The sequence below is a fragment of the Vombatus ursinus genome, unplaced genomic scaffold (genome assembly GCF_900497805.2).
Source record: "Vombatus ursinus unplaced genomic scaffold, bare-nosed wombat genome assembly UNPS02014931.1, whole genome shotgun sequence".
Lineage (NCBI taxonomy): Eukaryota > Metazoa > Chordata > Mammalia > Diprotodontia > Vombatidae > Vombatus > Vombatus ursinus.
The window spans coordinates 271,686-295,652 of record NW_020954709.1 but is presented as its reverse complement, the minus strand read 5'-3'; the positions used below and the strand labels follow the sequence as shown (position 1 = coordinate 295,652).

General features: G+C 36.5%; 1 protein-coding gene across 2 annotated transcripts in view; it reads right to left on the bottom strand.

Annotated features, from left to right (window-relative positions):
- LOC114029385 (DBH-like monooxygenase protein 1) overlaps nt 1–23,967 on the bottom strand; it is a 113,520-nt gene that overhangs the window by 16,175 nt on the left and 73,378 nt on the right. Inside the window, exons 8-11 of one of the 2 annotated variants that reach the window (XM_027843784.1) lie at nt 16,651–16,817; nt 15,139–15,330; nt 13,430–13,489; nt 9,816–9,958 (exon numbers count right to left, since the gene is read on the bottom strand). In XM_027843784.1, coding sequence (XP_027699585.1) covers nt 9,816–9,958; nt 13,430–13,489; nt 15,139–15,330; nt 16,651–16,817 — 562 coding nt within the window. The remainder of the gene's footprint in view (nt 1–9,815; nt 9,959–13,429; nt 13,490–15,138; nt 15,331–16,650; nt 16,818–23,967) is intronic. The other variant, XM_027843785.1, reaches the window with a different exon arrangement.

Genomic DNA, 23,967 nt, shown 5'->3' with positions numbered 1-23,967 from the left:
TGAGTGGGTATATTATTCCCTCCTTAAGCCAAATCCAACGAGAATAAAGTTCACTCATTCCTTCTTACTTCCCTTCTCTTCCCCTCCACTGTAAAAGCTTTTTCTTGCCTCTTTTATGTGAGGTAATTTACCCCATTCTCCCTCTCCCTTTCTCCTTCTCCCAGTACATTCCTCTCTTAACTCTTAATTTTGTTTTTTAGATATCATCCCCTTGTATTCAACTCACCTATATCCTCCAACTACCCTAATACTGAGAAAGGTCTCATGAGTTACAAATATCATCTTTCCAAGTAGGAATGTAAACAGTTGAACTTTAATAAGTCCCTTATGATTTCTCTTTCCTGCCTGCCTTTTCATGCTTCTCTTCAGTCTTCTATTTGAAAGTCAAATTTTCTATTCAGCTCTGGTCTTTTCATCAAGAATACTTGAAAGTCCTCTATTTCATTCAATGCCCATTTTTTCCCCTGAAGGATTATGCTCAGTTTTGCTGGGTAGGTGATTCTTGGTTTTAATTCTAGCTCCTTTGACCTCTGGAATATCATATTCCAAGCCTTCTGATCCCTTAATGTAGAAGCTGCTAAATTTTGTGTTAACTGGATTGTTTTTCCACAGTACTAGAATTGTTTCTTTCTGGATGCTTGCAATATCTTCTCCTTGACCTGGGAACTATTGAATTTGGCTACAATATTCCTAGGAGTTTTCCTTTTGGGATTTCTTTCAGGAAGTGATCAGTGGAGTCTTTCAATTTCTATTTTACCTTCTGGTTCTAGACTAGCAGAGCAGTTTTCCTCAATAATTTCTTGAAAGATGATGTCTAGGCTCTTTTTTTGATCATGGCTTTCAGGTAGTCCAATAATTTTTAAATTATCTCTCCTGGATCTATTTTCCAGGTCAGTTGTTTTTCCAATGAAATATTTCACATTGTCTTCTATTTTTTCATTCTTTTGGTTTTGTTTTGTTGTTTCTTGTTTTCTCATAAAATCATTAGCTTGCATTTGTTCCATTCTAATTTTGAGGGATTATTCAGTGAGCTTTTGGACCTCTTTTTCCATTTGACCCATTCTGTTTTTTAAAACATTCTTCTCCTTATTGGCTTTTTTGACCTCTTTTGCCATTTTGGTTAGTCTATTTTTTAAGGTGTTAATTTCTTCAGTATTTTTTTGAGTCTCCTTTAGCAAGCTGTTGACTTGTTTTTCATTGTTTTCTTGTATCACTCTCCAATTTTTCTTCTACTTCTTTTACTTGCTTTTCAAAATCCTTTTTGAGCTCTTCCATGGCCTGAGACCAATTCGTATTTTTCTTGGAGGCTTTGGATATAGGAGCTTTGACTTTGTTGTCTTCTTCCAATTGTATGTTTTGATCTTCTTTGTCAACAAAGTAAGATTCTATAGTCTGAGTATTTTTCTGCTTTTTGTTCATTTTCTCAGCCAATTACTTGACTTTTAAACTATTTGTTAAGGTAGGGCTCTGCTTCCAGTGTGGAAGGTATACTATCTCAAGTTTTAGGGGTTTTGTGCAGCTGTTTTCAGAGGTACTTCTAGGGGCCTGTACATTTTCAGTTCTTCCAAGGTGGTATGATCAAAGGAGAGGTGTTTACTCTTCTGCTGGCCTGTGCTCTAGTCTGTGAGTGACCACAAGCACTCTTTTCTGCCTTGGAAGTGTGAGGAGGAGTCCCTCTCCACCACCACCACAAGCTCCACCTCACCAGTGTTTTTCCTTGCCCCAGGATCATCACCTAGGACTGCAACCCAGGTCCAAGCATGGGCAAAGCAAGAGAATCCTGCCTCAACATCAGCAAAGAAATCCCTGCAGTCAGAAGCAGCCACTGCTGCAGCTTCTGCAGCTGCCCCAGGACTGGGGCCAGACCATGATCCTCTCTCACCCAGGTCTGACAGACCTTTCCTACTGACCTTCTAAGTTGTCTTTGGTGTTTTTGGGTTGAGAAGTTTGGAAATCACCACAGCTACTAGTGATTCAGTCTCTTGAGACCTCTTCTGTGTTTGCTGGGGTCCAGTCTGTGCTGGCACATTTTGCATTGGACTGTGCTCCTCTCTCAGACTGGTGCAACAGACCCTTCCTGTCAACCTTCCAGGTTGGTCTAGGGCTGGAAATTTGTTTCACTCTGTCATTTTGTGGGTTCTGCTGCTGTAGAATTTGTTTAGAGTCATTTTTACAGTTATTTGGAGGGGTTTGGGGAGAGCTCAAGCAAGCCCGTGCTTTTATTCTACCATCCTGGCTCTGCCTCCCCACCCCCCAAATACATATGTCTTTAAAAAATCTAAGATACTCAAAGGGAAAATTTACTGTACAAAAATATTTATAGCAGCTCTTTTCATAATAGTAAAGAACTAGAAACTAAAGTAATGCTACTCAATTAAGGAATGGTTGAACAAGTTATTATATATGAATGTGATGGAATATTGTTGTGCTATATAATTTCAGAAAAGCCTGGAAAGACTTTTATACCGGGATGTAGAGCAAAGCAAAACCACAAGAACAATTTTTACAATCTCAATTTTGAAAGACTCAAAAACTCTGGTCAGTGCAATGACTAATCAATATTCCAGATGAATGATGAATCATGCTACCAAATTGCTGAAAGAGAGGAAATGGACTCAATGTGCAGAATAAGACTTATATTTTTGAACATGGCCAATGTGGGAATTTTCTTGACTATTTTGTTATAAGTGGCTTGTTTTTCTTTTTTCTTCAATGGAGATAAAAGATGGGAGAGGAAAAATAAATGCTTTGTAATTCAAAAATAAAATTAAAAATAATGAAAGAGTGGCATTGGGTCAGGCTGAGCTAAAACTGCCCACGAATGCTACGATTTTTTAAAAGGTCAAGTTTTTTTTTTGTTGGTGTTTGTTTATTTAAGCAAACTTGGTGACAAGAGGAGGATAAAGAAGGGATAGAAGAGCTGCTTAGAGTAGATGGGACAATGATTATGGATTCCAGAGACCAAAAGGAACTATTCAACTTATATTTCATTTTTGTTTTCTCTAACAAGAATAATAATCTTTAGACTGAGAAGAATGGATCAAAAATTATTGAAAGTAAGATAGGAGATAGTAAAAGATCTAACAGTCATTAATGAGATAAGGTAACCACAGCCTATATAAACACCATGGAGAAAGAATTCTCAGATGTGATTGCTGAGTTGCTAATAGTGATCCATGTGGAGAATATGAAATGTCCTGTTTACTTGTAATCCTGATTTTTTTTAAGGAAAAGAAGATCCAGACTTCTGGGAGCCAAGATGGTGGAGTAAGCAGTAAATTGCTGTAACTCTCCCATACTCACCTCCAAACAACCATGAAATAAAACCACAGAACAAATCCTGGAATAGCAGAACCAGCAAAAGTACAGGGAGAAACAATCTTTTAGCCCCTGAAAGTTAAAGGATTGGCAAGAAAGGTCTGTCTTACTTGGGTGAAAGAGGAGTGCAGTCCAGAACAGGAAGTGTCCCAGCAAGCCAGCAACAAGCCCTCCCTCAGCAAACCAGAGGGAGAGCCTGAGTCCCAGTGTGGTAGAGCAGGCAAATGCCAACATCAGGCTCCCCCAAGTGCCTTAGCACAGCCAGGAGAACCTGCAGATTCCAGCTCCAAGAACCACCATACGCTTCAGCATTGCCCCAAGCAAACAGGTGGATGCTAACCCCACAGTGCCAAAGCAAACAGGCAGCCTCCAGAAGTCAGACCACCACCTGCTTCAGTGTAGCCATGGGGAAATGCAGAAACACCCCACTGGGCCTCAGCACATGCCAGACACCACCACTAGGACCCCAGCTCAGCACTAGATAAAATTCCAGACCCCTATGGCCTCCAGCAATGCCAGCTAACCACCACACCACATCCTCAGCACAGCACCAGGATCCCCTGTGGGCCTTGGGCAACATCAGCACAGCACCAAGTAAACAGCCAGGGCCTACAGCCACTAGCACAAGAAGCCAGAGACAATGCCCCTTCCAACCCTGGGAGCGGAATTCAAATTTAAGGGAAAGGAAAAAAGCCCCCACCCCCACCTAAAAAACAATCAGATGAACAAAAACAACAACAAAAGGATATGACCATAGAAAGTTATTATAATGACAGGGAAGTCCAAGACACAAACTCAGAAGAGGTGAACTGTGTCAAAGCTCCTATGGGCAAAACCCCAAAGGAAAATGGGAAGTGATCTCAAACTCAGAAAGAGCTCATGGAAGAACTCAAAAAGAAGCTTAAAAATCATATAAGAGAGGTAGAAGAAAAATTGGGAAAAGAAATGTGAGTGATGCAAGAAGATTATGAAAAAAGAATCAACAGCTTGGAAAACTGCTTAAAAAGTAAAATTGGCCAAATGGAAAAGGAGATACAAAAATCCACTGAAGAAAACAACTCCTTAAAGAATACAATTGGCTAAATGGAAAAGAAAGTACAAAAGCTAATTGAGGAAAACAACACCTTAAAATTTAGAATTGGGTGAGTGAAAGCTAATGACTCTAGAATACGTCATTAATCAATCAAACAAATTCAACAGAATGAAAAAATGGAAGATAATGCAAAATATGTCATGGGAAAAACACCTGACCTGGAAAACAGATCCAGGAGAAACAATATCAGAATTGTTGGACTACCTGAAAACCGTAATCAAAAGGAGGACCTGGATAGCATCTTTCAGGAAATTATCAGGAAAACTACCATGATGTCCTGGAACCAGGGGGCAAAATAGACATTGAAAGATTCTACCAATCACCTCAGGAAAGACATCCCAAAATACAAACCCCAAGGAACATTATAGTCAAATTTTAGAATTATCAGGTAAAGGAAAAAAATACTACAAGTGACCAGAAAAAAATTCAAATATCAGGGAGTCACAATCAGGATCACATAGGACTTGGCAGCTGCAATGGTAAAGGATTGTAAGTCATGGAACCTGATATTCTAAAGAGCAAAGGAGCTAGGACTACAACCTAGAATCACTTACCTGGCAAAATTAAATGTAATACATCAAGGGAAAAATGGCCATTCAACAAAATAGAAGAATTTCAAGTCTTAATAAGGAGAAAACCAGAACTAAACCAAAAATTTGACCTCCAATATCAAGATCCAAGAGAAACATATACAGGTAAAAAGGGAAAAGAAAACAAAAGGGTTCAATGGAGCTAAACTGTTTACAACCATACACAGGAAGATGATACTTGTAACTCTTAAAAATGTTGTCACTAACAGTATGGATAGAAGGAATATACATAGACAGAGGGTACGGGTACAAGGTGAATTGGAGGGAATGACTTAAAAAAATTAATGGATGAGAAAGAGGAGTATAATGGGAGCAGAAGGAAGAGAGAGGTAGAATGGGGTTAATTATCTCACATAAAGAGGTGAGAAAGACCTATTATAGTGGAGGGGAACATGGGAGAGTAGGTGATGGACATCTCTTGAACCTTACTCTCATAAGCATTGGCTCAAAGAGGAAATGATATATACAATCAATTGAATATAGAAATAAAGTAGGAGGGAAGGAGATTAAGTAAAGTGGGGGGAGCTAATAGGAGGGAGGGCAGCTCAGGGGAGGTCGTAGACAGAAGCCAAACATTGGTGAGGTGGGAAAGGGTTGCTGAGAGAGGACAAACAGAAGAAATAATAGGATGAAGGGCAATACACAGGTGGTAATCATAACGGTGATGAACTCTCCCATAAAATGGAAGTGGATAGCAGAGTGGATAAAAAACCAGAATCCTTCAATATGTTGCTTATATGAAACATCCTTGAAGCAGACACACACACACACACACACACAGAGTTAAGGTAATAGGCTGGAGCAGAATCTATTATGCTTCAGCTGAAGTAAAAAAAAAAAGCAGGGGTAATAATCTCCATCTTAGACAAAGTAAAAGCAAAAATAGACCTAATTAAGAGATAAGGAAGGAAACTACATCTTGCTAAAGGGTATCATAGACAATGAAGCAATCAGTTAGAAGAGCAAGGAATAGTTTGCCTGTAAGATCTATGGAGAGGGGAAGAATGCATGACCAAACAAAAGACAGAGAACACGACAAAATGTAGTATAGGTAATTTTGATCAGATTAAGTTGAAAAGCTTTTGTACAAACAAAACTAATGCAACCAAGATTAGAAGGAAAATAGAAAGCTGGGAAACAATCTTTACAGCAAGTGTCTCTGATAGAGGCCTCATTTCTCAAATACATAGAGAACTGAGTCAAATTTATAAGAATACAAGCCATTCCCCAACTGATAAATGGTCAAAGGATATGAACAGGCAGTTTTCACATGAAGAAATCAAAGATATCTATAGGCATATGAAGAAGTGCTCTAGATCACTTTTGATTAGATAAATGCAAATTAAAACAATTCTGAAATACCACCTCACACCAATCAGATTGGTTAATATGTAAAAAAAAAAAGAGGAAAATTATAAATATTGGAGAAAATGTGGAAAAATTTGGACACTGATGCATTGTTGGTGGAGTTGTGAATTGATCCAACCATTCTGGAGAGCAATCTAGAACTATGCTCAAAGGGATATAAAACTGTGCATACCTTTTGATCCAGTAATACCAATATTAGGCCTGTATCCCAAAGAGAGCACAAAAAAGGAGAAAAGGACCTAAATATGCAAAATTATTTACAGCAGCCCTATCTGTGGTGGCAAAATATTGGGAATTGAGAGGATGGTCATCAATTGGGGAATAGTTGAACAAGCTGTGGTATATGAATGTAATGGAAAATTACTATGCAATAAGAAATGATGAACGGGCAGATTTCAGAAAAAACCTGGAAAGACTTGTACCAACTGATGCAAAGTGAAATGATCAGAACCAGGACAGCATTGTATACTGTATCAACAACATCGTGTGATGATCAACTATGAATGACTCGGCTTTTCTCAGCAACGTATTGATCCTAAAGAAGTACAAAGGACTCATGAAGGAAAATGCTAACCATATCTAGATAAAGAAACCGAGCAGCTTGAAGTATATTTTTTTACTTTATTCTTACTTTTGTTTTTTTGTCCTTTTGATGTTTTTTCTTCTACAACTGTGATGAATATGGAAATATGTTTTACGTGATAGCATATATATATATGAACTATATCAAATCGCCTACCATTTTCAAAGAGGCAGGGAAGGGAGGGAGAGAGAAAAATTTGGAACTCAAAATCTTACAAAAATGAATGATAAAAATTTTCTTGATATGTAATGGAAGAAAAAAATAAAATATTATTTAAAGCAAAAAAAGGAAAGAAACTGTATTTTAAAACTGTTCACTGAGTTCAACATTAATTCCTGGTAAAAAATTATAGAATATCATTTAAAGGATGGTTTGTGATCCCTTAAAAATTGAGGCAGTGATTAATTGACCACTTAGGGCCAGTATGGTTTCATCAAGAATAGGACAATTGAGTTAAACTAATTTCCTTCTCAAAACAGAGTCACTAGAGTAGTGAATCAAGAGAGTATCATAAACATGGCATAATATTAGGAAGACATTTTAATTAAGTTTCTTTCATGTGATACCCTTGGGTATATGATGGAGGTATAATAGTATCATTAGTTAGATTCAGAGAGGTCTCTAGTAGAATGTCCCATGGTATCTGTTATTGGCCCAGTTCTGTTCAACATTGCTGTCAATATCTAGAAAGAAGCATAGATGGCATGATTATCAAATTTGAAGAAGACATGAAGCTGCGAGGGATAACTATAACACTGATAATAGAATCAGAACTTAGGACAATGTGTTGTCTAGAAAAATCAGCTCAATGGAATTAATTGAAGTTTAATACATAAAAATTTTAACTTCTAAATATGAGTTAAACTATACAAGTTCAAGAAAGGGAAGTCATAGTTTAACAAAAGTTCATGTGAAAAAGACTGGGGAGTTTTAGTGTACTGTAACCTCCTTTCCAATTCCATACCAAATGCTCACACTGACTAATTGTTTGCAACCTTCCAAGGTAGAGCCTGCCAAGCTCATTTTGGTCTGTTCAGCCACAGCTGGACACAGTACATTGACCCTGACATAGTGATGTCATTTTGGTCCTCTTCAATTATGAAGTACAACAATCAAGGGATAACAAGGCAATATGGCTACTATCTTTAAGTCCTTTCTGACTTTAAATCTCTGGTCCTATGATCCTAAGCATTTGAAGGGTTATCACATGGAAAAAAAGATTTGACTTATTTTACTTTGTGCCAGAGGGCATAACTAGGAGGAATGGATAGAAGTTACAGAGAGATAAATTTCAGCTGACTCTAAAGAAAAACTTTCTAATCATTAGAGCTGTCCAAAAGAGGAATGCACTGTCACTAAAAGTAGCAAATTTCCCATCCCTGAAGGTCTGCAAGTGGTATGTAAGTCACTACTTGCCAGAAGCACTTTCTTTTGGTAGCGGTGATGGGGATTCCTGTTCAGGTATAGATAGAACTACATGATCTCCAAGGTCCCTACAGAACTGAGATTCTATGAAATATCATTATTACAATCCACAAGGTATCATGTTTCGGGCGTGACTTTTGCTTTTAAGGACTCACATCAGGCAAAAATCATAATCCCTTTTCAGGACCTCTTTTTGTGAAGCCTTGCCTCTGCTAAGATAAAAAGAATTCATATCTCAATCAGGACTTCATGAACTCTGAATCTTGTGATCTATTGTTCATTCCGCCAATTCGTAATGAATGAATTTAATTCTGCAGAAATATTTTGAGCTCAGTTGTGAACTATCTTTAAAAATGCTCATTTTTTTTTTATTTCCACAGTACTACATTGCTTTCTTCCATTGTATCCTATATATCCCATTTAAAATTACAGAATTTTATAGCAGGAAAAGTTCTTAGAGACCATTTAGTTCAATTTGTTTGTTTTTACAGCTTTGGAAACTGGGACTCCACAAGAGGAAGTGCCTCAGGATACTAAGATATAGGCTGTTATTTAATCTAATCTTCCATCCCAGCTATAATATGAGGAAACAGTCTGAAAGTATTGATGTGACTGAATCACCTGGTCAGGATTTGAACACATTTCTTCATCACTACCCACCATTATCTTAACTCAAGCACAGTTTCCAATGTGAGGCTTTTCCTGGTTATCCCCCCACCCCAGCTACTAGTGCTTGTCTCCCCAAATTGCCCTATTTTGAACTTTGTATATACTTAAATGTATATATGTTCTTTCTCCCAACAGAATGTAAGCAAAATTGAGGGTGGACTTTTTCCAATGCTGTTTGTGTATGTTGTCCCGGTATTAGCAGTGTCTGACACATGATAGGTGGTAAATTAATGTTTGCTGATTAATTTAGTATTCCTTTTCCTAATGATTATATATAGTTCTGCTGTCATTGCTGATAGCTATCAAGCTAGCTCTTAAAGAGCATAATATTAATGGTACCTGAGTGCTTCTCACCTCAAAAAGTAATACCACTATAAGAAAGAAAATGACCTTAAAGTCATCAAGTATGTAGGCAGACCTATTTTCATACTCAAGGCAGACTAGCATATAATCTGGATATAAATCTCCAAAGGAGACCACTTCCCTTATTATTATATTCCAGGTCTTAATGACCTTCACTTTGAAGAACTCCTTATGGCTAACCAAAAGCAGTGAGTCCAGTTTTTCTTTTTCTGTTTTATATGGCAGAAGAGATCAGATGGGAAACATGTGAGGTCACCCTTCCAGTTGTTCCTCCCACTAGTATAAAAATGATGGAACATCAAAGCCAAGAGAATCATAGCTGGATAATGAAGCCAATACAAAAGTTAAGTTCACTTGGAGCCTACAAGGATAAATAACCCATGCCATAGGACCTTGGACTACTTACGTGACTGGCCTGTAGATTTCCTTTACACCAATGAACTGAAGTTGTTCCATAATGTCTGGAATACTTGCACATCGAGTAAGATTGATTCGTGGGTAGTAGAGTAGATATGAGAGGCACATTTCACTTCTGGTGCTTAGTCCACCCTAAAAATGGAGTGATTTCAATCAAAATAGCATTAATAACAGCCATTATCACCTATGGTTGAGAGATGAGTAATACGTGAAGCAATATCCTGGAGTCCCTGCTAACAGTGAGGTATAAGGAATCTCGAAGCTAAAAGACAATAACCTGAGCATGATTTTGGTTTTCTGAATTACCATTCATAATTATCAGGAATAGTGGCTACGTCTATTACAAGGTCAACTTGTATTAATCAACATAGTAACTTTTCTAACCTGTTTGGCCAACCTGACAAGTTTTGTAAATAATTACACCCATCACCTAGATGAACCTATTTCCAATGTAACAGATAACCAATGTGGCTGAATTTTTTTTATTTTATAACTATGAAAATAGAGGGATTTTTTTTGCATCTTTGGGCAACAACACAAAGTTTGAACTCAGTTAAGCTCAGAGAGGGCATGGAAGAATAGTTCCTCACTTCATCCAAGTAGCTTATCCTAACTCTAGCTCTGATCTCAGGATTGGGAATCACATCACCAAGTCTAAGCTAAATTTATCTAGGAAGAAAGGAGAAAAACATGATAGAGCTACCTGTTAAGCTATCTAAATAACTTACAAGTAGTAATGCTACTACTTGTAGCTTTGTAGTGCTACAAAATACAAAAGCACACACTAGAAGCTCATTATTTGTTAAACGAATGAATGATGTATTCCTTCTTTCAAATTTCTTTACATGTTTACTATAATAAATGAAATAAAACTTCTACCTAATTTACTCATATTTGTTCAGAATTTTAATTAGAAAAGACAGAACTTCTTTATTCAATTGTGCACACAAAGTTCTCTAATTTGCATTCTTCTAGTATTACATGTTACTCACTTCATGTGAGGCAGGATAGTAAAATAAATAGGGCACTAGAATTTGACTCAGAAAGACCTGAGTTTAAATTTCATCTTAAACATTTATGAATGACCCTGGTGATGTCACAATGTCTTAGCCTCAGTTTTCACTGCCATATTTCTGCAAATTATGGATGATAATTGTACCTGCCCCCCAAAGCTGGTTGTGAAGATAAAATGAGATCAATCCCTTCCAGCCCTAAGTCTGCAATCCCTATGTAAAGTTAGTTATTATTGCTGCTGTTTTTTGACATGTATAGTGTTAATTTCCTCCAGCAGTGAGTGAGCACATTGGTTGATTAAAAAAACATACAAAAATATGAAATTATATTAATGTTTGTAGGTCTAAACGTGGATGTTTACCCATTAGTTGCCTTTTCTGTCACCCCACTATCATCATTCCTTATATACAATGGGGCTATATCATTCCAAGGACCATTTGCACTTTTGTCTATTTCCTAGATATTCATGGTAAATAGTGAGTCATCACTTAATCATCCTTCCCCTGATGATCCTCACCATGTTGGTGAAGTGGATTCTTAAAGTGCAAGACAGAGGTCGTGGCTAGTCCCATGCTCAAAGGCCTACTAGTGTGCTGACACTGCTTTCAAAAACCCAAGGTCAAGATGCATCATCAGCATAGGACATATTTTAGTAGGCTAGATTCCTTGAAGGATATCTTTGACATTTGCTTAAGTGTCTGCCCTGGATGTGGTAAGATGGATTCCCACCTGCCAAAGGAAGAGATTGGGTTTCTTCAAGTATACATTAAGGTAGCTAGGATGGGTTTGCCTCAAGTGGGGTAGGGGACTAGGGAGAGCTCTGAGGCTTTAAAAAGGACTGTTATATTTTATGTTTAAAACAATATTAGTGCTAAAAGTGTACCTGGAAATAAGGAAGGTACTTTGGGAGGCTGTAGTGAATGGAAAGACAACACTCATTCTAAAAGGCCATTTCCTATTATAAGATTTGTCCTCAATAAGGAAGAACTTTCTTATATTAATTATATTTCTGCTACATAGTAGGATATGGGGCAGCTAGGTGACTTAATGGATAGAGTGCAGGGTCTGGAGTCAGAAAGACCTGAGTTCAAGTCCAGTCTCAGATAATTATTAGCTGTATGACCCTGGGCAAGTTGCTCAACCCTGTTTGCTTCAGTTTCTTCATCTATAAAATGAGCTAGAAATGAAATGGCAACCACTCCAGTATCTTTGCCAAGAAAACTCCGAATGGAGTCATGAAGAGTCAGACACAACTGAACAACAACCACAAATAGTAGGGAGGTGGTAGTGCTGCCAAAAACATTTCACAAGAATAACAGTACAAACTTACATAGTACGTTAAGGTTTACAGAGCATTATTCTCATGATAACCCAGTGAGGCAGGTATTATAATTATCCTCATTTTACAGATGAAGCCACTGAGACCAAGAGAGGCTAAGTGACTTATCTAACTTCATACAACTAGTTAAGTGTGACAGCCACAATTTGAACTCAGGTCTCCAGACTCTAGGTCTAGCATGCTTTCCATTAATCCATACTGCCTCCTAGTCAAGAATTCAGTGATCAAATTATATAAAGTTTTGCTAAAAAGACTGGAAATGAGAAATCATATATATTTTAAATGACAAAAAAGATGTTTTGGTTTCCATTGTGAAGAATGGACCAAACTATTCATAGATATATTAATCTCTCTCTCTCTCTTCCTATTTCTCTCTTTCTCCATCTGTCTGCCTGTCTCTGTCTGTCTCTGTCAATCTCTGTCTGTCTCTCTCTGTCTCTGCCTCTGTCTCTGTCTTCCCCCCCAAAAAAAACCCCAAACGTGGAGAGGTTTATTCTTATTAAGGTAGCTCCCAACTTTTAATGTTTCCAACTCCAGAACTCCCAGAATCCATGTAGTTTAGCCCCCCAGAGGTATAGTTAATTTGCTTTCTCAGACAATCAAGTTATTACTTTCCTTGACTCAATCAAAAAGGTATTCACATCTATAAAGAGATCAGAAGGGGTAAAGGGTTCACATCCCGCCTCTCTTACAAAACAAAACAACAAAAACAAAAAAAAACAAAAAAAAGTGCTATGAATAAATACACTGCCATTGTTACACTGAGTGTATGAGGCCTACATTTGAAATCATTTTCCCTACAAACATTTGTGCCAATCCCTGGGCTCTCAAAATTGGTCCTCTTTAGCAGTTCTCCTGTTAGGCTCAGGATTCTGGAGCCACGAAATAGAAAAAAGGCCACCTCCATACAAGGATTGAACTTATTCTCATTAGCATCCAGGTACTCTAATACACTGAGCTAGTGACCAAAGAGATTTTAGTAATAAAACTTGATATGAAAAATACTTGCAATAGCTTTTTATAAAAAGCTATACTATCAAAGAATTTATCCACATAACGTAATTGCATTTATTGGTTTGAATTTTAATAAAATCTGAAGCATTTTACCTCATTTTCTTGTAGTAGTACACAAGTTCTTACCTTCCCTCTTTCCAAGTGGGAATATTTTGTTCCCTCATTTCTTAGAAAAATAAAGGAAGGTTCATACCTTCTTTTCCAAACAACTCAACGTGATTGAAAGAACTGCTTACCCATGTCATACGTACTCGATCTCTAGTGTTATAGCAGCATTCTGTGATTAAGTTGTCCCCCTAAAACAGAATTAGAAGTGCTCGGAATTGGAATTTTGCGTTGCTTCATTTATCAGATCTGTTATTAATGAAGTCAGGACTTCAAGAGAGTTAGCTGCAGATGCTATAACTTTCTCTATATTTAATATTAATCTTTCAAAAGTCCAGGTGTTGTGCTACAAAATGTTGTATAGGTATAATATAAAGACTGAACTTATTTCAACAGTTCTCATGCTTTGGGTCACAACTTCCATGGGCAGAACTCAAATGCACTGCTAAACATCATGAAAATCCTAATTGGATTAGCAGAGTAGACCATGGATATTTATATGGGATATGTCATGCTATCAAATTGATTAAAATATTTCTATGAAAGCAACTACCAAAAAAGTATAGAATGTATTCCTTTCTAAAATTTCTCTATGACTTTCAGTGTTGCTATGAGTTGGACTATTTATTCATATGATGGATATACACGTATATATGTTGTGTGTGAAAAGATATATTTGAATACGTGAATATATATGCCACATATAATATTTGCATCTGCAAATAAAATGATAGATTAAATTGAGGATGTCCCTCAGTAAGAGATCAATGCACATGCCCAACTCTATCACCAATTACATATATACATACATGCATACAAACATATATGCACACATATACATATGTGACTCACATGGCTCTGACCACATGTCTTTAAATCATTAAGCACAAAGTCATTATATCATAAGATCATAAATGTAAAGCTGGAAGGGACCTTAGAGGCCATCAAGTCCATCATCCTCAATTTATAGAGGAGAAAACTGAGGCTCAGATAAATGAAATGACTTGCCCCAAGTCATACAGATAATACAAATCTAAAGAAAGATTTGAACTTAGGTCTTCCTAACTCCACGTCCGTTACTCAATCCACTACGTCACCTACCAGCCTATGACATCACCATAACAATCATTCTTAGATGACAGCATTTCCATCCTGCTCCAAATTTAATTATTATTTTTTCACCATTTTTGTCTATCTCATGTAAGTGGAATTCATGTTACCCTCTCTTAAGAAGATGCCTAATTGCTTGTCATACAGGATATCAAACCCAAGGATTTCTAAACTTTAAATCAAATAAAGAGGGAAGCAGTCTTTAGGGTATCCAGTACCTAAGACTACTTTTAAAATCTGCACTTATAATTACTACCTGCCACTGCCAGAAGTAGGAGCAGCTGGATGGTGCAGTAGATGCAGCACTGAGCCTGGAGTCAGGAAGACCTGAGTTCAAATCCAGCCTCAGATACTTACTTGATGTGTGACCCTGGGCAAGTCATTTAACCCTATTTGCTTCAGTTTCCTCATCTTTAAATGAGCTGGAGAAGGAAATGGCAAAACACTCCAGTATCTTTGCCAAGAAAACCGCAAATGGGGGCATGAAGAGTTGGACCCACCTGAAGTGACTAAACAACAACAATTGCCAGAAGTAATAGGGAAATCAGTAGATTTCAGAAGACAAATTGAATGTGTCCTATCTGGGCTGGTGAACAATGATGATGGCATCTTATTCTTTTGTAGTTTATAGACTTTTCTGCCAAACTCATTTGACTGGTAGAATCCTTCATAAGAATAAGTCACTGTGATTTCCATACTCTTGTAAGGAAAAGGATAAAGATATTCATACCGGCAAAATGGTTCTTTCTTCCTTTAGATACTGAAACTCCTGGAAATTGAAGTCAAAGTTATCATCATAAGCAAGTAGCTTCAGTTCCTCCCCTTTACGGAAATGGCGCATCCTGATACCTCTGCCAGCAAGATGGGCATGGAGAAGAACAGCAAATACATGAATTCCACTTGGTTTTTCAGCCTCTAGGGCCTGAGAGAGACCCCCCCCAAAAAAAAGAAAACAAAAAACCCTCATCAACATTTTTGAAAACAAAACAAACAAATAAATAAAAACATTCATTGAGAAAATATTTATTCAGTGCCTTCTATTTTCATTGTTCTAGGCGCTAGATGACAAAAATAAGAAAGCTCATGCCCTCGGGGAGCATACATCCTTTTGTAGAAGAACAAGTGGCGGGTTGAAATAGTTTGCAGTAATGGAAGCTTGAACAAACAGTTGGCAGAAAAAGAAAAACTAAGGCAAAAATTAATAAATGTTTGAACAACCACAATGCCATTCTTAATTGAGATTATTCAAGACTATCTTTGCTTTTTCTGCACAAGTAAATTCTAAGTCATAATGTTTATTCAGTTCAATATTTTCCATAATCCATTTAAAAATATGGCCTGAGTTTACAGAGCTTTCATTCAGAAACATCTCTTCAAATTGCTGAATTCTGGGGAAACAACAGTTTTTATCTTATGTTCACTTTTGTCAGCATTATTATTTCCTTCTGGTGAGGAAGGAAGAAGAGAAGAAGGGAATAGAGAGAAGTAGGGCAATTGAGAAACAAGGAAATGGAAAAAGAGAAAGAAAAAGAGAATAGAGGTTCAGGGAAGGTACTAGGCCAGGGATGGGGAACCTGTGGCTTCAAGGCTACATGTGGCCTTCTAGGTCCTTGGGTGCGGCCTTTTGACCAAGTCCAAGATTTATAGAACAAATCCTTTTATTAAGGGCATTTGTTCTGTGAATCTTGGATTCAGTCAAGAAGCCACACCTGAGGACCTAGAGGGCCATATGTGGCCTCAAGATTGCAGGTTCCCCATACTTGCAAGCAGAGAGAGGATTACAAGGAAAGATTAAATAGCAATCTGTCATTGATATTAAGAAAATAAGGGAGAAAACCCAGGACTCTGAATTACTCCTTCCATCCAGAGCTTTCTTTCATAATGTCTGATCTCTCAGTCCTCCAAGATAGAACGAGGAAACACACTTTAGGATTTTAAGACAGAGAAAGGAGCCCAATGTGTTTCTTAAATGCCAAACCAATATTAAAAAGAGATGACTTGTCTTTGCAGTGTGTCCATTGGAAATGGACCCTTAATTTGTAAATAAATTGCACTTAATAATATGTACATGTCCTTAATAATAGGTGTATTCTTAATACTATGCAGCAAACATCTTTAATAATAGCTAAATTCAGAGCTTTTACTTTAATGTTTGCTTCTTGAAAGTTTTACCACATACTTTTCTGAGAATGCTAGTAACGCATAAATTATTTTAACCAACGAAGTCAGACAAGAGACATACCTCTTCAAGACATTCCAGAGTGCAATGACCCTCTGATCTGAACTCAGGCATTCCTGGAGGGATGTTATGGAAGAGACTGACCCAGAGACCTGCTTCAATTATCCCAGCATCGTATTTCCTTAAAATGGTGGTATGAAAGAACCTCAGTCCAGAGCTATCTATCAAGCCTGTAATAAAAGCACATGATAGAAAGTGAGTTTGACCCTTTAAAGAAAAAATAAAAATACCATTACTCTCTAGTCTATTAGGTTGGGTTCATTAGTTTTCTGCAATGAAAACTCTGAAATGAAGGAATCAAGTTGGCAATACATGAAAGCACTGTAAGAATTGAAAAGCCTGAATTAAAAGGTGTGGAGAGCTAGACAAACTATTCTGCTCCTCACACTACCTCAACCACTGTCAAATTTCACAGTAAATTATGGAAAAATCTGAGTCACCTACCTGGTATGCCACAATCCTCTAATATGAAGAACAAATATTAAATTAAAGGTCAAGTACCAAGACTAATTCAAAGAAGGAATTGCTTAATTTTGAACTGAGACACAATTGTTTCAAAATAAGAATAAATAACTCTTGCTCTGTGACTGATTTGTTAATTATAAAAAGAAAAAAAAACTATCCAATGTGGTTTTAATTCCAACTCCCTTTTTGGCTCATTGTCAATCTATGACCCTCTGACATCTCACAAGCTATCATGATGAAATCCATTGATTCTTCAAGTGTGGAGGCTGATCTCATAAAGTATCTACATGTGGCTGTTTATGAAATTGTCTAAAGTCTAAAATGATTGTAAATAGTGCCCAAAGGACTCTATTAAATATTTTGAAATAATATGTGTTTTGTCTAATTCAATAAAAATAGTTTAATGGGAATTCTTTAAAAATGAGCAATGGGGTGTTCTGTTTAATTAAATGTTCTGGTTAACTGTGGTTTAACAAAAAAAAAAACATTTCTGGCCTTCATTAGTTGTTGAAAGGCCTTCCTAAATGTTAGTCTTCTTTCCTGCTTTGGTGAGAACAGTATACTGAATATAATATACTCTTTCTCTTTTATGACAGGATTTTTTAGTGCCTCATCATGAAAATCAATTCCAGAGGGAAAAGTATAGAGCTTTCTGTACTAACTCTTGAATGTACTTATACTATAGTTACTTTGGAATTATCTACTAGTGTTTTCAAAATTACTTAATCACTGGTACGAGCTTATATATTTGTACTTTGTTTCTTTCCCTTATATCCATTGATCCAATTTTGCTCCCCCCCAAATGTATGACTCATTTTAAACATTCTTTTATTCTTGAATTTTGAGTTCCAAATTATCTCCCTCCCACCCCTTCTCATTGCCACTGAGAAACCAAATAATATATCAGTTATACATGTGAAATCGTGCAAAACATGTTTCCTTGTTAGTCATATTTAAAAAAAAGAAAAAGAAAGAAAGTAAGAAAATAATACTTCAATTTACACTCAGAGTTCATCAGTTCTCTCTCTAGATGTGGATAGCATTTTTCAACAAGAGTCCTTTGGAACTGTCTTGGATCATTGTATTAATGAGAGTAGCCATGTCCTTCACAGTTGATCATCATAACAACATTGCTGGTACTGTACCCGATGATTTCCCAGTTTGGCTTACACCACTTTGTATCAATTCATATAGATCTTGCTATGTTTTTTTCTGAAACCACCCCACCTTGTCATTTCTTATAGAATAATAGTGCTCCATCACAATTATATTGCACAACTTGTTCAGCCATTCCCCATCTGATGAACCTTCCCTCAATTTCCAATTATTTGCCACCACAAAAAGAGCTGCTATAAATATTTTTGTATATATAGTTCCTTTTCCTTTTTCTTTGATCTCTTTAGGATACAGACCTAGTAGTGTTATTTCTGGGTCAAAGGCTATGTACAGTTTTATAGCCCTTTGGGCATAGTTTCAAATTGTTTTTCAGAATGGACCAGTTCACAACTCCACCAACAGTTCATTAATGAACCTAGTTTCCCCATCCCCTCCAGCCTTTGTCATTTCTGAAGGTGTGAGGCAGTAGTCAGAGTTGTTTTAATTTGAATTTCTCTAATCAGTGGTGATTTAGAGAACTTTTATATGACTATAAATACTTTGGATTTCTACTTAGGAAAATTGCCTATTCATATCCTTTGATGATTTATCAACTGGGAATCGGCTCTTATTTTTATAAATTTGACTTAGTTCAATATTACTTATAGCAAAATGTAGTCTCGCTGATCATCTCTTTTAATCAAGTCTATTTTTGCTTTTGCTTTATCTGAAATCATAATTGCTATTCCTACCTTTTTTACTTCAGCTGAAGTATAATAGATTCTGCTCCAGCCCTGTATTTTAACCCTACATGTGTCTTCTTGTTCCAAGTGTGTCTCTTGTTCACAGCTTATTGTTGGATTCTGGTTTCTAATCAGTCTGCTATCTGCTTCCATTTATGGCTGAACTTATCCACATTCACATTCACAGTCATGATTAATAACTGTGCATTTCTCTCCATCTCATTATCTTTTGTTTCTTCTTTTTTTTTGTTTCATTTTGTCCCTTCTCAAAAGACTATTTTGATTTTAACCACTGCTTTCCTTAATCTGCCCTCTTTTTGATCATTACCCCCTTTTCTCTTATCCCCTTTTCCTCCTATTTCCTGATTGGATATGTTACATTTCTATACACAGTTAGGAATGATTCCTGCCCCCCCCAAAAAAACCTCACTCTCAGAATTATTTAAAAAAACATATATATATATATGTGTGTGTGTATGTATATATGCATATATATATATATATACATACTGTTTTTTGAAATAATTCTGAGAGTGAGGTTTAAGCACAGTCTGCATACTTCCTTGTGCATCTCTTTCCCTTCCCCCTTCTCTTAGTGCATCCCTGTTTCTTTCCCCTTAATTTTTTTTGGGGGAATCATTCCAATATTATCATCTCCCATCTGTACCCTCTGCCTATGTAAACTCCTTTGATTTCCCTAATAATGATAAAGTTCTTAGGAATTACACGTATCATCTTCCTATATAGGAATATAAACAGTTTAACTTTATTGAGTCCTTTGTGACTACTCCTTCATGTTTATCTTTTTTATGCTTCTCTTGTGTTTGAATGTCAGATTTTCTATTTAGCTTTGTTTTTTTTTAATCAGGAATGCTTGAAAGTCCTCTATTTCATTAAATATTCATTTTTCCCCTGAAGGAAAGAAAAAAAGCTCAGTTTTGCTGGGTAGGTGATTCTTGGTTTTCATTCTAGTTATTTTGCCTTCTGGAAAGTGATATTCCAAGTCTTCCACTTTTTTAATGTGGAAGCATCTAAATCTTACATGATCCTGACTGTGCCTCCACAATATTTGAATTGTGTCTTTCTGGATGCTTGAAGTATTTTTCCTTTGATGTGGGAGTTCTGAAATTTGGCTATAATATTCCTTGGAATTTTCATTTTGGATCTCTTTTAGGAGGTGATCCAGGGGAATCTTTCAATGCTATTTTACTCTCTGGATCGAAGGTATTGGAGCAGTTTTCTTCAATTATTTTTTGAAATATAAAGTCTAGGCTCTTTCTTTGATAATGGCTTTCAGATAGTTCAATAATTCTTCAATTATCTCTCTTTGATCTATTTTCCAGGTCAGTTGCTTTCCAATGACATATTTCACATTTTCTTCTATATTTATTTTTCATTTTTGTGACTTTGTTTTTATTGTTTCTTGTTGTTTTGTGGAGTCATTAGATTATACTTGCCCAATTCTAATTTTTAAGGATATATTTTCTTCAGTGAGATTTTGTATTCAGTGACACTTTTTTTCCATTTGGCCTATTCTGCTTATTAAGGACTTCTTCAGTGAATTTTTGTGCCTCTTTTAACATTAGGCCAATTCTGTTTTTCTTTTTTTAAGGTGTTATTTACATCAGTATTTTTTGTGTCTCTTTTACTAAGCTGTTAATTCTCCTTTCATAATTTTCTTGAATCACACTCATTTCTTTTCTGAATTTTTCCTCTATCATCCATCTCTTTCATTAACTCTTCCAGGAATTATTACTGGTCTTGAGTCCAATTAGCATTTTTCTTTGAGACTTTTTTGTAGCTATTTTCATATTGTTGTCTTTTGAGTTAATGTTTTAATCTTCCTTGCCATGGTAGTAGTTTATTATAGTAAAATTATTTGTTGTTATTTGCTCATTTTTCCAGCCTATTTATTGACTTTGAACTTCATGGTAAAGTTGGGCTCTGCTCACCTGAGGGCGGGAAGGAACCTTCCCCAGATTCAAGTATTTTGTACCACTATTTTCATAGATTGTTCTGGAATTCTGGTAGATTTTGGTGCTTCCAAGGTGGTGTGATACTGGGAGGGGTCACTGCTCTCCTGGTCTGTGCTCTGGTCTTTACCAAGGAAATGTACCTAGTCCTCTGCAGCTGCACACACTAGTGCTCCTCTCTCCTTTGGTACAATGACCAGGGTCCCTGCTCACTTGTGACTGACCTCACTAATGCTCCTCTCCACCCTAGAACTTTGACCTAGAGCTGCATATGGACAATAGAGTTGCCAACCTCACCATCTCTGAGCTGAGAGCTCCCAAAGCTGCTGCTAGAGCTTCTGTGACCACTGCTGCCTCATCACATGCATGAGGTCCAGACCTGTACCAGACCTCTATGTCAGTGTTAGAGACTTCTCCTTCCTACCTCTTAAGTTTTCTTAGGCTGGAAAAAATCTTATCTTGATTTTTTGTTGTCTCTGCCACTCCAAAATTTGATTTGGAGTGACATTTGAAAGTTGTTTGGAGGAGAATGTTGGGAGAGTTCAGCTGGGTGACTGCCCTTAATCCACAATCTTGCAATCTAATTATTCTTGAAAACAATTTAGTGACTAAAAAGCCCCTAAAAATTGTACATGCCTTTTGATGCAGCCATACCATTACTAGGCATATACTCCCAAGGAGATCAAAGACAGAAAGAAAGGGTATATACATACAGACACAAAGACATATATACATACATACATACACACATATACACACACAGTTTTTATTATGGCAAAGTAGATACCCATCAATATTGAATTGGCTAAAATTATGATAAATGAATAGAACAGAATATTATTACACTATAAGAAATGGCTAATGTGAAGAATTCTGAGAAACTTTGTAAAATTTATGTGAACTAATCAATAAATCAATCAAACAACTATTTATTAAGTACTTATAGAAATTCAAGCTCTCAATAGCCATATGAAAAACTGCTCCAAATCACTAACAATTCAAGAAAGGAAAATCAAAGCAACTCTGAGGTTCTATCTCACCCCCATCAGATTTGTAAAGATGAAGAAAATGACAAATGTTAATGGGTGTGCAGGAAAATAGACACACTAACACTCAATTAGAACTATGAATTAGTCTAGCCATTCTGGAAAGCAATTTGGAACTATGCCACCAGACTTCCTAACCCATGCATACCCTTCAACCTAGCAATAGTAGTACTAGGCTTATACCCCAAAGAGATCCAAGAAAGAGGATAATGTACAAAACTATTTATGACAGTTCTTTTTTTGTGTGGTGGCAATGACTGGAAACTAAAGGGAGGGGTGTCAATTGAGGGATGTTTGAAAAAATTCTGGTATTATATGAATGTAATGATAATACTATTGGGCTATAAGAAATGACAAAAAGTCATGATTTCAAAAGAATGTGGGAATACTTGTATGAACTGATACAGATTGGAGTGAATAGAACCTAGAGAACAATTCATTAAATAACAACAATATTGCAAAGACAAATAAACTGGAAAGATTCAAGAACTCTGGTCAATGCAATAGCTTTCCTTTGTAGGCTGTACCTTTCTACAGAGTAATTTTGGCTCATTGATTTCTAATTAAAACTTCTTCAGTTTGTGAATTTTAAACAAATACACCTTTTATTTGAGCTTTATTATCTCACCTCTAAGGGATCTCCTTCCCTGTCATTTAAGACAGCCCTCCTGGTAATTGACTACAAGGAGAGTTTATAATCTGCATCAGTAGTAGAAGATAAGATAGTTCTAAAGGAAAACCTGAACTGCTCCAAAGTAACTGACTGGAAAGGTTAAACTAAATTCCAAAGAGGAAGAAAATACTCCCAACCCATCTTTTCCCTTTAGCTGTGTTGAGCTGTCATGTCTCTTTACTCTTTAAATGAAGGTTAAATTTTTGAGCTTTCTAGAGGACCAGTGAAGAAGCATGTTACCCATCTTCTGACAGAAAGATGATAGACTCAACAGTTAGCCAACAATAGATGTACATTAATATAAAGCTTTCAGTTTTGTAAAACTCTTTAATATGCTATCTCATTTGATTCTTATTATGTCTTAAGTCTTAGCTGTTTTCCTATCTTCAATAAACCTTTCCCTATCCTCTTTAATGCTAGTGCCTTCCTTGTGAGATTATCTTTAATTTGTCCTGTATATATTTTGTTTGTATATAGTTGGCATGTTGTCTCCCCATTAGATTATTTGTACATAGAGATAGACAGGCCCTTGGAATCTTACTGGCAAATCCTTACTGGAAAAATCAGTCAGTTTAGTTTGCGAACAGTTCTTATCAGCTGTGGTTCTGGTAATTGACCACTCTAGACCTTCCCTACACTCTTTTCTGTTACCTACAATCTGCCAAAAATGAATAGAATTACCATCAGAGATCCACATTCTTCTGAAGACAGAGAAGAAAAAAATCTCTCCTGAACCAGTTTTCACAACATTTCTCTGAGAAACACATAGTGATACACAAGGGAAGGTTTAAGCAGACCAGCAGCCATCATAGGGGTAGAATTCCAAAGTATATTACTTTTTGCACAAACTGCTTGACCCTATTCACATACAGAGCCACCACTCTATATAAAATTCTTAGGGGAAAAAATGGTAAGAGGTCAGTTAGTCAGAATCATTGCAATAAGGTGACCCTAATGTTGAGTTATTTGGTATCAGATTTAGGGCAAGGAATGTGGCTAATCAGAGGGCACAGTTACAGCTGTGCTATAATGGAGGCTGCTTTCCACAGCTGCATCCCCAGAACTCAGAGCCCCCTATTTGGGGAGGGGAGCTGCAGACACACAGCAGCTGTGAAGGCTCCAAGCCACGGACAGTTCAAATCCCTAGAAAAATACATTTAAAAAGATAAAATGGCAATCTCCCCAAATATTAGTAAAATGATGAATGTCTAAAAATTAACAAAACTAAAAAAAATCTGAGTTCTTTCTTCACCTAAACTGATAAAAAGTTCATATTCCACTTTTTTGTTGAATCTTTAAAAAAAAATTATTTATTTTTAGCTTTT